The 16271-nt window shown below is 40.1% G+C and overlaps 1 protein-coding gene across 6 annotated transcripts in view; it reads left to right on the forward strand.

The window, feature by feature from the left end:
* The window catches only part of cdin1 (CDAN1 interacting nuclease 1), a 66979-nt gene that overhangs the window by 12480 nt on the left and 38228 nt on the right, over positions 1–16271 (forward strand). For 4 of the 6 annotated variants that reach the window (XM_047157774.2, XM_017477072.3, XM_017477071.3 and 1 more), the window contains exons 3-6: positions 1572–1617; positions 2521–2582; positions 3267–3327; positions 11313–11385. In XM_047157774.2, coding sequence (XP_047013730.1) covers positions 1572–1617; positions 2521–2582; positions 3267–3327; positions 11313–11385 — 242 coding nt within the window. The remainder of the gene's footprint in view (positions 1–1571; positions 1618–2520; positions 2583–3266; positions 3328–11312; positions 11386–16271) is intronic. The other 2 variants (XM_053682599.1, XM_053682598.1) reach the window with 1 other exon arrangement.

Genomic DNA, 16271 nt, shown 5'->3' on the forward strand with positions numbered 1-16271 from the left:
GCTCCCTTATTTTTACATTTCAGTATTAACCATGAGAGAGTATTTGGCCACAGGTCGAGTCAGTATTTGAAACAGATATGTTTTCACAGATATTTAGGGCAGTTTACCTCCCTTTAAACTTAACAGGGCAAAGATTTAGCAATTAGGGTGTAATCATGATCATTATAGAGAGTAATCCATTTAAAACCTAACAGATGTGGGATTCAGCAGAAGGGATGGCTATGTCTTGAGAATTGAGCAGTAATGTTGTTGAAATGTTCAGGTGTGAGGTTGAAGTGTAGAATACCATTTTTTTTTTTTTTTTTCCTCTTCCCTTTCTTTCTCAGAAATGTTCACATGTTGACAGTTGACCGCTTAATGGCCCACTTAATTGTACTGACCCCTTGACCCGTGCATATCATTGTAATAATTAATAGGGATATGTGCTCACAAAGATGTTATTTTTTTCTCCTCCGAAAAACGAAGCGTTTGAGCTGAGTTGTTGATGTTCAGCACAGAGGAATCTGTCATGGGTTATAATGTGTTTTCTTTCTAGTCCGTCTCCAGGTCAGCTTTTATTGAGTTGATGATGAATATAATGAGAAAAATCTATATATAAGCTCTCTGTTGCTTTATTGGTACGTGTCCAAATTGATGACGGAGACCAGTATGGACTCGATATTTAACGGCAGGTAGAAAACCTGGCTTTCTAGCCTCTGTTTACGTTCCTGCTCTCAGAGAGAAGTCTGTTAGGTTCAACAGTATGTGTATATTGAAGATAGCATGTGGAAACAAGACCACATGAGGCAGTAGGTGTATAGAGAGTTAAAACATGTTATTTTAGGGAAATTGCTTGAAAGATTTTGGTTTTTGGTTGGTGAAGGGAACACCAACTCGCTTTGTCTGACTTCATGGCCAGGTGTTTGACACGGAGTGTAACTGGAAATGAATGCACACGTCTTATGGCAAGCCATGGAATTGAGCGATTTCTGGGAGTCCCAGCTTCCTGCTGTGAAAGTTTCCATTTTCAGAGCCCACCAGTTTCATTGTGAATGTTCCAGAATGTCCCATATGCCAGTGCAGAGAGTGTGGCAACGTTTCTCTCAACCTGAAACCCCCTTCTAGTGCCAACACTACCTTTTGGTCCTAAAAATAGGACATACCTTCCGATACAGGATATCAAAATGCACACATACTGGTCTATTGATGATTGAATTGAATCCTGTTAACATATCGATATGTGATGTTTCTGCCTGTCTTTAAGGTGTTCTGCTCCCTGGACTAGTTGAAGACAGGAAGGACTGTAGGATCCGTCTGATGCAGTGGACATTGATATGAGGAGTGGAGAGTGCTTTTATTTTCTCTCATTTCACACCATGCCCAGCCTCTGTAACCTTACCTCCCTCCCCTCACAACGCATCTCAGCAGGAACCTTTTGTCCGAGATGTTCATCTGGAACAACTTTGCCACACTTGTTTTCATGTTCTTTTAGATTACAGGGCAGCCGGCCGTGGCTTTGAAGCGCCCCTCTTCCTTTGTCTCTGTGCAATGCACTCTGGTAATTAACTTTGTCCTTCTTTTATTTGTTCCAGTCACTCGCAGTCCACTCTTCTGAGCATCTTCTCCCTGGAGTACCAGGTTAGAAGTTTTCTTCCTTTGTGAGGCCTGACAGGTGCCTAATTGAATGATGAATGTCCCCTTATTTTTTTGTAATTGAACTGCCAGCTCTCTGATTGGTTCGGAGGATGCCCCCCCTTCCCTCTCTCTCCTCTGCTCTCCCCACTCACACGACGAAGGCCTTGCCTGAGTCTCGGTGGAATCCTGCCAAGCCTTCCCATCCATCTGTCTAATAACATCTAGCCCCTGCTTATTTGGTGGACCTGTAATAAATTATGCTAAACCATTATTATTCTGACAATAATAATTTCCCCGTGTAGTGCGGCTCCGTGTGCTAAATGTTTGCTGACTCGCACTGTCACTGCCGCTTTCCCTGGCTGACAGCCGATGATGATAAATGGCCGATGCCGGGAGTGGCAGAAGGCTGCAGAGGCACAAAATGGAGTCATTCATCATCCCTGTGACAGGTGTCACTCATGCGGCATGTCCCCTTGGAATTGCTTTTTTGTAGTTTTTAAATAAGTTGTTTTTTAAGCCATGCTCACTCTTTCCCCTGGTTAAGATGGCAACTGAATCATATAAAATAAGGCATTTAAAAGGTGCAGAGGGGAGGGGGGTTTAATCTGTTGTGGTTTCATCGCAGTGGAAATTAATTGAAGGTTTAAGTCAAGGGAGAATGATTTTGTCATTACTCACATCAAACCCCTTTGAGCACAACTTGCTGAGATTCAATAATGTTGCTTGCTCACATAGGAAAAATCCAAATGAAAAGGAAAAAGGGTTGTTGTTGTTTGTTTTTTTTTTTTCTTTTTGCATGGGAATTTATTTTTAAATCATTGTGACTTATGAATGATGTAAAATATGTCCTTATTTATAAGACGCAAAAAAAAAAGCGCAACCATTTCATCATGCACCTTGTTTCAGAAAAGAATGAAAAGAAGTCTTGTGAAACATCACTCAGATGTCATTGAGGACTACTACCAGAGGTAAGAATCAGTCCACTCTACCTACTAATCACTAGACGGGTGTGTACGTGTGAGTGGGTGGGCTCGAGTGACAGATATAATCTCCTCTAAACAAATCACCAGGCCTTCCAGATCCCCACTCGCACCTGCTAAGCCTACAAATGTGCACACACAGGAAAAAAAAAAAAATTATGCTTGGACATTTGCCTTGATTAGGCACATGGCGGTCTATTATTTGCAATTTCTTTCAAAAATCGGATCAGGAGACAACAAAAGCAAAGTGGCTCAAGGCAAGGAAGCATTTTTGTTGCATATTGTAATTAGCCTCGTGTAGCCTATTAAGCTTGTTGTTTTTGCAAAAACGCAAACCAGAAGCTGCAGTTGTAACCTGCTTACATAACAAGAAACCTCACACATTATCTGCGTGGAATCTTCGGAAGGCTTTGTGGTTTCTGACGGGGAGGAGGCAGAGCCCCCTCGTTTTGTTAATGATCATGCTTGTCTGATTTGAGGACAGTCTGAGGTTTCAGAGCTGTACCGTTTCAACCACACAAAGCGTTGGAAATGCCGTAGAGGCCGAAGCCTACGGGACATCAGCATGTCTCGGCTGGCCTGTTCTTGTTGTCTTCTATCCGCATGTCTGTTCACTCTTTTTTTTTTTCTTCTTCTTTTTTTCACGATCGTTATTTTGTTGTTGTAATGAAGGTACCGTAGTGAAGCCAGCAAACATCCTTCAGACCCTGTCCTGCTGGAGTTAGCCAATGAGGTAATGACTTAAACCCTCTCGAGTCGTTCACTCTCACTCACTCTCTCTCTCTCTCTCTCTCTCTCTCTCTCTCTCTCTCTCTGGCTCCCTTTCTTTCTCTTTTCCTTTCTTTTCTTTCTTTCTTTCCGTCTTCTCTTTGTGTATTTTCTTCCCGTTCAGTTTTATAGCTAGCTATTTATTTTTCTTTTGAAGTGCCCTGGCAGGTCTGCAGCAGATTTTGGCACAAACACAATTATCCCTGAATGCTCCATCTTTTCAAAGACTGAATCGGTGTTTCAGATTTTTCCCCTGCCTGTTAGTACTTATAAAAATTGGGCAAATGGTCCTACCTATTAACCAATTATTTAATGCAATTAGGCCGTATCCTCCTCAGACAGATGTAAAAATACTTTTTTTTTTCTGTCATTATCATAATTGACATTCATAAATGCTGCTTTCTGAAACAATAATTGATTGACACACAAAGGTCTGCATGTAGTATTTAGATTTATATCTATGGTTGACGTATCAGACCAGACGTATCTTTCCAGCCAAAAGCTATATTAATGTCCACTGAAAATTCTACTGAATTCATTCAAAGCAGTATTACTCAGGGTCACAATTTAATACTGGAAAACGACCCATATGCTGCTAATGTTGGACTGGGGGAAGTTTTACACGTGTGTATTAGAAATAGTTTGCCGCTGCATGCGTTAAAGGGTCACACATGGCCAACAAGTTCCAACATTTCCCATTAATAACAATGAACGAGTCCTCTCTGTGACTACCCTGTGTCTTCTGTGCATTGCATCCAGTCAGCAAATTAACAATTAACGCTGGGTTACTCTCAGGGTTTAATGGCTAGTGAAAGGGCCCTGCAGTGTCTCTAGCGTGTCCCATTAAAAGGGGGCTGCGCTCCCACCCTCTCCATTGCCACGGCCTCTTAAAATGCATCCCATAAAGCCTCAAATTTGATGTTTACTCTGATAATAGCAGTGAGAATCAAGATGAACTGAGTTAATATCCTCCCTTTAATGATCCTGCCTCGCCTCAGATGACCCGTTCCTGCTGAAGAGATATTAAACACAAAATAAAAAACCGTGTTGTTTTCATAAAGATCCTCCAGTTGTGCTCACCCTCAAAATACAAATCATGGAAATTACAAAAATCCTATACACCCTGATTTATCCCCCCCAAACATTTTCCCAAAACAAACTTTCTCAGTAATTTCTTCATGTCACTGTGGAAAGGAGAATACCATGTAATCCACCACTTTTCAGATAAAAACATTGTTTTAAAGCAAAGGGTTATTTATTATTCTTTTATTAAATGATTTATTTTATTTATTTTTTTTACTGTTGGCCTTTCTTTTCTGTATTGTCTATAATATTATTATATTCAGAAACCTTTTTTTATTTTTTTTTTTATTAATGAAGCATTTCAATATTTCTTTATATGTGCCTAAAACACTTTTCTAACAGTACTGTATGTTAATTAAGATATTGGATTTTCTTCCTCAAATACTAAATTATTTGTGTTTATGCCATAAAATATAATGAATGTATTATATATAGAGGTGCAGTGGCTTAGTTGTTAGCACGTTTGCTTTACACTTCTGGGGTTGGTGGCTCGAATCCCGCCTCTGACCTGTGTGTGCAGAGTTTGCATGTTCTCCCTGTGCTTCAGGGGTTTCCTCTGGGTGCTCTGGTTTCCTCCTCCAGTCCAAAGACATGTATGCTGATTGGCATTTCCATATTGTCCAATGTGTGTGTGTGTGTACAATTATGCTCTGTAATGGGTCGGCACCTCATCCAGGGTGTCCCCGCCTTGTGCCCCACGTTACCTGGGATAGGCTCCAGGCTCCCCGCAACCCTGTGTAGGATATTTTATGGAAAATGGATGGGTATTATGTCATATTTCAGAAGCCATTTACTAAATAATCAGCCATTCCTCTGGCTATTGTCTATAAGTATTTCTCATACACATCTGTCTGTAATCAGCCACCATCATTCATCTCGTTTCATTGACTTTTTTTTATTATTATATAGATTTAGAAACTGGTGTCTATGAATGCATTTAACATTAAAGACATTTATGAGTAAATCTACTAAAGCTGATTAGAATTAGCCCAGCTTATGATATTTATATGAGGTAATGTTACAGTTGTATATGCACTTAAGGAAACAAGAAACTTGGCCAGCAATTAAGCTAGTGAGGTTTTGGATGTAAAATTGTCACTCACAATCCCCATATCAAATTTGATTGTTTGCAATATAGGCGTAAACCTTCCAAGATGTGCTTATGTGGAAGCCATAAGTCAGTCTGATTTAAACTTAAACTGTAAGTGAGGTATTACCCACAATCCTAAAGCGGGACCTATGTACTAGAGGTGTCAAGGTAATCCCAGAAATGGGGCTTAAAAGTGACCACACAATTTTTGACACTTTTTTCAGAATGTTGTATTTAAATTAAAAGGGCGATTTACTGGTTAGTGTTTACGCCACTGGGTATTTTACTATCTCACTAAGTAATTTCTACAGGCTAAAACAGTGGAATGTGAAGAACAACAAGAGTCAGTCACTATAAAATGGCTCATAAAACTAGTGTGTGTACGTGTGATATATATATATATATATATATATATATATATATATATAAAACTAGTGTGTGTATGTGTGATATATATACACACACATATATATATATATATATATATATATATATATATATATATATATATATATATATATATATATATATGAGAGAGAGAGAAATATAAAATTACACGCAGTCATATGTTTTTTTGACAGAAAAGTGACAGAAACTGATTCAGGGACAATTCTCAATGTTCTTTTGGATCTGTAGCTCTGTAGTTAATTCCTTTACAAACCCATTAAATATTTTATATTGAAATATTTTGGATGTGTTTAGTAATTCTGGTGTTAATTTTTTCTGGTGCTGTATTTTTCTTAATCTCATGAGTAGATAGCAGTCATGTGCTGCGCTGACATCACAGGGAGAAATTGCTAGCGCAATTATTATCGTGTTTAATAGTAGAAAAAACTTCAGCAGTCTCAAACATAAGGCATAACAGTCCAGTTTGACTGTTAGCCCCTAAAAGCAAAAGAGAAATGCTTGTTTTCTCTATCATCAGTTTTTGTCATATTCAAAGTTCATTCAATGTCCTATTAAAGAGAAATCAAACGTAAAAGTAGTGGAGACAGCAAACATTGCCGCTTTTGCAGAGACTTCGCTTTTCTAGTTAGCGATCTAAGATGACGAGCACGATGGCATTGACGGCAGTGTGAGCATGAAAGTTTAAGCTTTGGAACCTGTTCTGTTTGAGCAGAGTGTACGGATGGGGAGGTAAGAGCTGGATATACTGTAAAACCGGATAAGTTCATTTAACTCAAAACATTTGAGGAAAATAATTACCTAAATTTTTAAGTTGATAAATCAATTTCTTTAAACCAAAGACACTTAAATATATCAAGTTTGAGTTCAATTTTTGTTATATTTAACTTTGGCTTAATGAAATAGATTTATCAACTTAAAGATTTTGAGGTAATTAGTTTCCTCAAAGTTTCTGAGTTAAATGAACTTATCCGGTTTTACAGTGTAGACTAAAGGACTAAAGCACTGCTGCATCATTCTCTTTCAGAAGAGATGAAGTCTGAGTAATAAAATGACATCGTGGGTGATGTAGGAAACCATAAAACAAAGAAAAACCAAAAACACACGAGGAAAGGAGTTTACACTTCAAAATTTCTTAATTTTTTTAAATCTACTCTGAATTTCAGTAAAAAAAATAAATTTTGGATGCCACTGAAGATCATATGTTAATTATACAGTCCACACGGGAGGGTTTTTCAAGCTTATTTATTTATTTATTTATTTATTTATTTTTGCCGAAAACTACTTGAAGTGGCGAGATTGCACTTGCACGAAATAGTTTTGCACTGTGTCTTTCACAGTGATGTTTGTTGGTAAATGAGACCTTTTTAGCTGTACTCATGTTGAATGCACTGGAATCAAAGAGGGCTTCTGCTGAATGCATGTTGTGATGTCACATAACACGTCTTGGCCCAAATCTGCGGTAACTTTGAAAAATTGCAAGCTCCTCCAAATGTATATATTTTTTGTTTGATTTTGCGTTAATGTCTGCAATCTCAAAATCCTGTTGGGACTGATTAGGATTTAACATGGATTACTCTGCAAGTCATTCCAGGTGGGTTTTTCCTTTAACCATAGTCTTACTTTGTATGAAAATCCTGATGTAATTCCTGTTGTAGCTGATCGGTTTGATTCACTTTGAATATTTTCAGAGAGGTGAGTAAATAATGAGCGCGAGACTCACGTCCACGTCTGCAACCAAGCGTGTAGTCAGTATTCAGCTCTATATAGCTTGTGTAATGAGTTATTACAACTTGCAGATCACACAAAAAGTCAGCTGGTGCACTTTTACCTAATGAGGTCGAGGTGAAATAACTCCTGATCGGATAACCTTTACAAAGCCTTAAATTTAAAGCTCAGGTCACCCAAGATAAAGGCCACCCACAGTCAATTTCTTATGCATGTTATAATCCTATGAATGTGTTTTATAATCCTAAGAGTGTGGGAGGAGGCTGTTAGCTTGTTGCAGTGGGCACGTGCCTGTGTTGCAGGTTGTTATGGGGTATATCCACTCCCACTGTTTATAGGTTTAATAGCGTAGAAGAGCAAACGAGCAAGCAAAATCTTTCATTCGTTAAAGCACATGTGGGTCAATCTGGATCACAATACTAGAACATATTTTTTGTTTTGTTGGTATTTTTCTAATTTCTTCCACTTATGTCAAAATAGCTTTGGGTCCCTTTTTAATCCCTTGCCATCACCATGGCCTCTAGCTTCTCAGAGTGCCATCAGTTCATCTGTGAATGATGAACATGGGGAGTGTTTCAGGGGTTCAGGCATCTGTAAATGTTGCTCACACTTCACAGGCGTGTGCCGGAGTCCGGCGTTAGAGTGAGATGGGCTTGTGATTAATATGAAAATTAGGAGAATGCAAGTACCTGAACTAATCAGGCAGTCTTTATTCAGGCTGCCCCACCAAGGGTAATGTTGCCATTTTTCAAGTGTCACTCCTGATGTGGGTTACTGTGGTGGCTGTGAACTCCTTATCCTGTGATATTTAAACGTGTGTGTCTGTGGGAGAGAAAGAGAGAAGGGAACAGAGGAGGATAATGGGGGAAGAGAAGCCACAATTGTGTGGGTTAGAGAGAAGAAGAGACCTGCGGGCTAAAGACGACAAGAGGATACTCTGAAAAAGCAAAAGCCTCTAATGAAGATGAATACAGTCTCCTTACTGCCGTAATAATTATAGACACGTTTGGTTGTTGTCAAGCTGCACTCTCGATGCAGAATTATGGAGATGTTAACAAACAGCACCCCTAGTAAATCTTTTTGTGGTGTGTGTGTGTGTGTGTGGACTGCTTCAAGCAACACCAGGAAGGATCACAGAGGAGATAAAACACTACAATTGAGCTATATGCTGAGCAGGAAGCCGCCGTTGGGGTCCCAATTATGCTAACAAGCAGAAGAAGTTCTTTTTGGCTATTTTCTTTCCCAGCTTCACAGCAGAGGGGTGAAAAATACACCACGGATGTTTAATGAACTAAAGAGGAAAGGGTATTATCTACCAATATTACTTATTCTAGCCAAATTCACACGTGCATACACTTTTTTTTTTTTTTTTTTTTTTTCTTTCTTTCTTTTTTTTTTTTTTATTATTATATTTTTATATAAATGCTATACGGTTGTGCCAGCTGCTTTCATGCTCTAATTATTTTGCCAGCTACAATGTTTTCTTCAAGAAACAACTTATTGAAACACATTAATTATCCAGCATCCCACCTCAGGATACAGGATGTGATGGAGAGTGGGAGGGAGGGAAGGAGCGAGCGAGAGGGGGGAGAGGGAGAGAGCACGAGAGGGAGATAGAGAATGAGGTGGAATAAGCATGGATATGCTGCCATTGGTGTGTCAGCCTCTCCTCACAGAAGGGTTTTAAATGAGCCATAGGTGCTGCGCTCCATGTCAGCTCCAGTCTTGATCTTGCAGCTAGCATTCATACTTTTTCAAGTTTTTGCCTTCAAAGAGCCACTCTGCTCCCGGTGTCTCCTCCCAGCTTTGAGTTAGTGAGTGTTTGCAGGCCCTGCCATCAGCTCAGGCCCTAGCTATGTCTGCACTGCCTCGTACGTGAGTCTCTGTCTTTCGGTAAAGTTGGGCACTGGTGTGATTTTTGTCGTCCTCACCTCATGGCAACTATATGCTCTGTTTTGTCCTACTGTCCATTATGTGTTGGTGTTATATAGAGCATTGCTGGCAAGTCTGAGAAACATGAAATTGTATTTTAACCCTTTGTGTTCGTGACTTTGCTCCACACTTCTCTGGCGATCATTAGATGATGCACAAAGAGGAGAATTAACTCAAGTAGCCAATCCTTCAACTTTGCTTAAAAAATGCTTAAGAAATGTTAAGCATTCCAAGACGGCGGCGTTAAGGAAGGCTGCCCTTATTAGTGCTCTCAACCCACATTGGAATTTTTGTGCATTTTACCTTGTTTTTTTTTTGTTTTTTTATAGGTCTACTGTATGTTTTATTATTTTACTATATTATATTTTTATTATGTGTGTATATGCTTAGCTTGTTGTTGGTCTGTTCGATGTTGCACTGTGGAACAAGTAACTAAGAAGAAACATTTCACTACATTACATCACATGTATGTAATATGTACAGTATGTGACAAATCTACAACCTTGGGCCTTGAATTGTCTTGAGTTTAGCCCCTTAAATCATTGAGTATAATTAAACTACATTACAAAATCTCAAATAGTATTGAGCGTTTAATACTTGTTCAATAGTACCTTGTGGCAAACAGTTTTATATCTCTCGCACACAACTTTCTTTTATTTAAAATTAACAACGCTATATTGACATTGATTGCTCGATTCATCCTGATATTCTACGTCTCCTTGGAGTTTTCTGCACTCGTGACTCACCTTCTGCTGCTGTAGTTGGTCTCGCATGGACATCCTAAAGATTTGTACTTCCCAAAAACAGTTTATGGCCAAGTCTCACACTTGCTTCAGTGGATAATCTAACCTGTCTATGGTAGACTTGTAGCTAAGAGCTGCTGCTGTAATCATTAAGAGTGTACTGTGTTCTCAGCTTTCACTCACTCATTAAGGGTCTAAATCTACATTGGAATATCTTTTATTAAAAGCGCTAAACATTCAAAATAAGCTAAAAATTTAATGAAACATTATGCATCTAGAGTGGTGGTCACCAACCCTCTTCCTTGAGATGTACCTTCCTGTAGGTTTTATCTCCAGCCAAAATGTAACAGCTGTTTTAGTTGATCAGCGTGATTTAGCACGATTATGGTTGGAGCTAAAGTTTTCAGGAAGGCGGGTCTCTAGGAACAGTGACCACTGATCTAGAGACTAGTCAAATTTCATGTGGTCTTGGGGAAGTTTGCGCACCAGTTAGACAGCTTAGCAAAAGCAAACTTCATTATGATGTTGTTGGGCATGAGGTGGGAATGCACTCTGGATGCTGTGCCAGTCCATCATAGGACACGTAGTATAACTTTAACGTAGATTAATAAATTAGTTGGGAAGCAATTGCCATCAAATACCATTTTCTGGACGACGTTAAATATAAAACGTCGAGGTGAAGAGTTTTATTCAGTATGTAAGCTCATGCTCCTAGACATGTGCAAAAACGGAAACGCAAAATGGTATCATTTTCACACTGTAATGAATGTCAGATGATCGGTGGTATTTTTTACTGCCATAGCAGTGTTTTGGTTTTTTGCCGTTATGATACTAGACTGATATTGATGTTGTGTTGTGACAAACATTTGAGTCACCGTATGTCCTTGCCTACCTATGATTGCCACTACAGAATGTCTCTATCTAAAACTAGTGCTCTCAGACATAAAGGTGCATTGTCATGTCCCCCAGGTGGACCTGTCCCCGTCTCTGCTGGCTCGTCTGCTGCTGGAGCGATTCCTGGAGGAGCACCAGGGCTCAATATGTGAGTCCATGCACTTTATTTTGCATCGGCACTTTTTTTTCCGCGAGACACACGGGTCACTGGCGGTCGTACCTGCGGCACATGACTGACAATTAAGTGCTCTGCGGACCACCCACCACTTAACTGCTGTTTAGATCAATGCTCCTCCATTTCATCAGTGTTATTTATAACCCCTGTTTTTTTTCCCTCTAGCCAGTGGAACTGAGAAGAAAATGAGAGATAAAGGAAACCTTTTTAGATACCACTGATGAGAAAGGAGGAAGGATAATGGGTGCTCTTAAAAAGAAAAGGTTATTGTGTTAAATAAATAAGAAGAAAATGCTAGTTTACTCCAAGGGATACGAGTACAATAATAAATACAAAAATTAAAATACATTGAAAATATGAATATATGTTGTTGATGATGATGATAATCATAATATGATTGTTGTTGGTGTCATTATTATTATTAATATTATTCACTACAGACAAAAAAAAAGAACATTTTATAAATTATTGGAGAAGTTATTGAAGTAGGTTCTAATAAAGAATCCATTTCTTGCAGGTTATGAGTCAATTCAAATTTTTTAAAAATAAATTCCAATGAGCCTTGGGCTGCTTTATCTCCGTGTGTTGGGATTGAATTGTGGATCTCATGCACTACCAATGATATAACTTTAGTCTAGAAATGCACAATTTAAGAGAAAAGGCACACGTATCTACCCATCTTGCCATTTTTTGCATCCCTGTTGCTTTTCTGCTCTTGTTATTCCACACCATTTCTCTCTCTCTTTTTATTTGCACCTTGATGTCAGTAGGATTTGACATCCTATTTTTTTCCTTTGTGCATTCATTTGAATGCGTTTGTGGTGGTTTCCTCCTCTCACACTTTCTCTTCCTTTTACTCTCTCTAGAGTTCTGTCTCATTTCCCACCCCCATCTCCCAATCCTCCCATCTTTAAGATACAGCACATGTGCACACTCGCATGCATACTGCCCGACCCCGTATCACTCCAGCAGACACGTCCCATCCCAGCGCCAAACCAGGAGTCAGTGCTTTATGAGAGAATCACATGATGTCAAAACCGCACGCCTTCGATTTAATCAAGAAAGAGATTAAAGTGGATGTGTGTTATTTTCAACTCGGCCACAGCACAGTCATTTGTCACTGTCAGGCTTGTGATTGCGTTGGACCCGCCGTTGTCCACCGCTTGTCAAAATAGTAGTCCTGCTATAGCGTGGAGACTAGGGCAGCGTTCCAGATAGGGAAAACACCGTGAGGGCGAGGATTCAGATGGTCCTTGGCCAGGGAGCTCAAGGGGAAAAAGCTGTTGTGATTCGCACGTCATGGGGAAAGTCACGTTTTTAACTTGAGTCACAGTGGTTTTATTAAACTGGCTAATTTTTGTTTGCGGTTCAGTTTTTTTTCCCTCTGTGCAGCAGGTGATGGTGTGGCGTATCACTGCTTAGGTGATGTGGTCAGGGTGACTTCTATTTTGACATCTATAGCCTGTCCTCCCCCTTCTCACTGCTGACCTGACTGGCCTTGGGCAGTGAAATTCAGCACACAGGCTTTGCGGTCAGATCCCTGAATCTCCCTGTGTGTATATTAGAGTTTTGTAATGTGTTTCCATTATGAAGCAATGCAAGGATAATTGTCTTTGGTGGCAATTAGCTAACAGGTTTGTTCAGTGGCATTGGCAGGCACATTCATCATTCCCTACCCCCACTTGCCTAGACTTGACATGTCTCTCTCTCTCTCTCTCTCTCTCTATCCCCCCCCCCCCCCCCCCCCCCAGCGGACAGCATGGATCAATAGACTTCTATATAAGGGACCTTGCTTCCAAGTCTGTGAGCGACTTGCCATTACCCAGCACCATTATTTTTATTCCCTTTCTTTCCCCTTTTGCATTTAGGAGACATAGAAATTGTACCTTTGGGACGGTGGAATATATACACAATCACTTGGTTAGAATCAATAAAGAGATTTAAATTGTTTCTCATCTTTTGCAGCAGCCTGTTTGTTGTACGTGTGTGATTTCCCCAAACTGTTAAACTGGCAGGCAGCGACCACGATTGGTTGGTTGTGCTTGTAAATAAGGCAGTACATTTCAACATGTATTGAGTATGATGATAACTTCTATACTGAGAGGGTAAAGGACAGGGAGGGGCTGTGGTGGGAAAAATAAAATAATATATAACTGTATAAGTGTGGTATATTAGTACTTTGCACTAATGATCTTGTAGCTGTTTTATACGTTTTTTTTTGTTGTTTTTTTTTTTTAATTTATTTATTTATATTTTTTGTAGATTTGGAGCTCAGTAGTTATCATGTGGTCACTATGGTCCTGCTTTTCATGCAGCTTAAAAGCCACCAATGGAGTCATTCAAACTGACTCTCACTCTGCTCGTTCCCAATCTCCCTCCACCCTCCTCTCTTCATTTCTGACATGATTTGAAGTGCTGCTAGATTTAGCGACACTGAGGTTTTTTTTTTTTCTTTTTTTGGGGGAGAAGGCAATTTTACCAGCTATTTGACCTTTTCCATTTTCCCAAGGCCTTACATGAGATTAGATCTCTTCTCCAGCCTTTCTTACAATGTGATTGGACTTGTTTAAGATTTATCGTTGTATCGTGTTTGGTCACCTGAACTTTATTGAGTCGCGTTGTTGGGGGTGTCCTGAACGTGGAAGTGCTCACTTTGGGACCGACTTGAAATATAACTAATACAGTTTGGCTGAAAAATTGAATTATATTACAAAGCAGAGCATTACAGTACTGACTGTATTTATTCTAGGTAGACATAAATGGCAATACAGCTCGTTTTAGGTTTTGAATAACGAGATCCACATTAAGCAGAAATAAAGAGGTCTAAGTGTGGTGAGATGTGGTTTGAATGTGTGTGGTGGTGGTAGAGGGGTTGAGTGAGGTAAGCAGGCAGGTACTACTTGCCTTGACGTGTATACTAATTACTGTCGAGCAGAGGAACTGGAGTCAGGCGCAAGGCTGTGAGAAGCTCTGACCCAGACCCGAGCTGCTCTCCGCGATCAGCCCCAATCGGGCCGAGGCAGATCAGTTCTGCCCCGCTAACCCTGCCGGGACCCAACCTGCACCTCCAACCAGCGCTGCATAAATGGGTGGAAGAAAGAAAGGAGCACTGCTCCACCTCCCCAGACAGAGCAACCAGGAGGATAGATTTAAGAGAAGTAAATTGGAAAATCAAATGAGGGCTTTAGTCAGCCAGGGCGAGATTTGCAGAGCTGTCCGCCGGGCTCTGAGAGGCTCATCCATCATGTCCCACAAGTAGTCAATTCCTCTAGTATCTGTAAATGTTTTCAGATATTAGCCAATTTATATGCTCCGAGATTCATCATGGAAAATCAGCTTTATCGGGGCACGTTATCAGCGCCCCGTCTCTCCTTTGCACCATGAAGTTTGATGTACGAGCGCCTCTGCAGCTCAATGGCTTATGCGCTGGAACCGTCCGTAAGGGGGTATGTTGTCGTGTGGAATGGGAGGGTGTTTAAAAAAAAAGGGGGGGGGGTATTTTAATTAATAAACAAACTTGCATAGGAGCTCATCAGTGTCAGGGGCAATAACGATCATCATCCGTTATTGTTTATTACGGTCCTCCCTCAACAAATGTTGGCTTCTAATGAGATTTCTACCATTTTTCTTTTTTTTTTTTTCTTCTTCTTCTTTTTTTCAAGATAAGATAATGACTTTTTCATCCTGGTGGAGAAGGAGAAAAGATATAAACGATAGGACTAAGGGGAGAGAAATCATGCAAGGTTAGGCTCATTTCTCCTGCGTCATTCATCATTTCATCAGGGCCTGATAAAAGCACTGGTGTTTTCTCTCTCTTGTTTTTTTTTCTTTTTTTTCTTTTTTAGTAAACACCGGTCTGTGTTTTCACGTACAAGTCCCAGAGGAGGTGAAGCTGCTCTTTTTAGTATTCTCCTCCAATGCACGCTTCCTCAGATAAGGATTCCTCAGTCAGAATTTATGCCGACATGGGACAATTACAATAAATTTGGTGTGTATTTACAGTGCTCTATTGTGTGTTGTGAAATCGCGCTACAGGGGGAGTTTTGCGGTGTGTGTGTGTGAGAAAGGCAGAGGCGTCTTTAATAAATGTATGCTGATGTTCGAGGCTGCAGTGATGCGAGGATGTTAGGTTCTGTTGTTATTTACTAGGCTGTTTGGGCGCGACGGCGGATCCCGGGCTGCAAATGGCATTACGGCCGGTGATGAATGAGCATTAGGCTAAACTCATTTTAAAAACAGCCTGATTTATTAGCGTGCAGGCCTTCGGATTTCATCAGGTCAGAGCATGGCTGAAACCGCACAATGTCCGCTCCAAGGTCACCTTCTTTGCAATCGTTTTTTAACCCCTTCCCTCAGAAAATGGAGGGAAAAGAAGCCCCATGTATTATATCCAACAAAACGGGGTGGTGGTGGGGGGAATTCAGGCAAATGAAAAGCTGAAATGCGATATGTGTGTGTGTGTGTGTGTGTGTTTGTGTGTGAGAGAGAGGCACCAAAATTTGATGGTGGTCAACCTCCAATTATGAGTGCTAGTAAGACAAGAGCTTTAATGGCTGCTGTTTGCCTTCAGGGAGGTTTATTACACAGTACTGTTTTGCAGGAGCAGCGTCAAATCTATAAAACTACCATTAGGAGGGAAAAAAAATCAATCAAAATGCCATTAAAGTGGAATAAGTTGCCAATATTGCTGATGTGGTTGTGGGTCCTTTGATTTTCTTTCAGATTATTAGGCACAGTCGAGTAGTGACTTTGTTAAGGGAAACGAGTGTTGTTGGGGAGTAATATGTCTCGTGGCTTCATAAAGTTTGCTGCCTCATATTTCCCGCTTTATTGATTATCCATTATCATTTGTCATGAGG

The sequence above is a fragment of the Ictalurus punctatus genome, chromosome 9, assembly GCF_001660625.3.
Source record: "Ictalurus punctatus breed USDA103 chromosome 9, Coco_2.0, whole genome shotgun sequence".
NCBI lineage: Eukaryota > Metazoa > Chordata > Actinopteri > Siluriformes > Ictaluridae > Ictalurus > Ictalurus punctatus.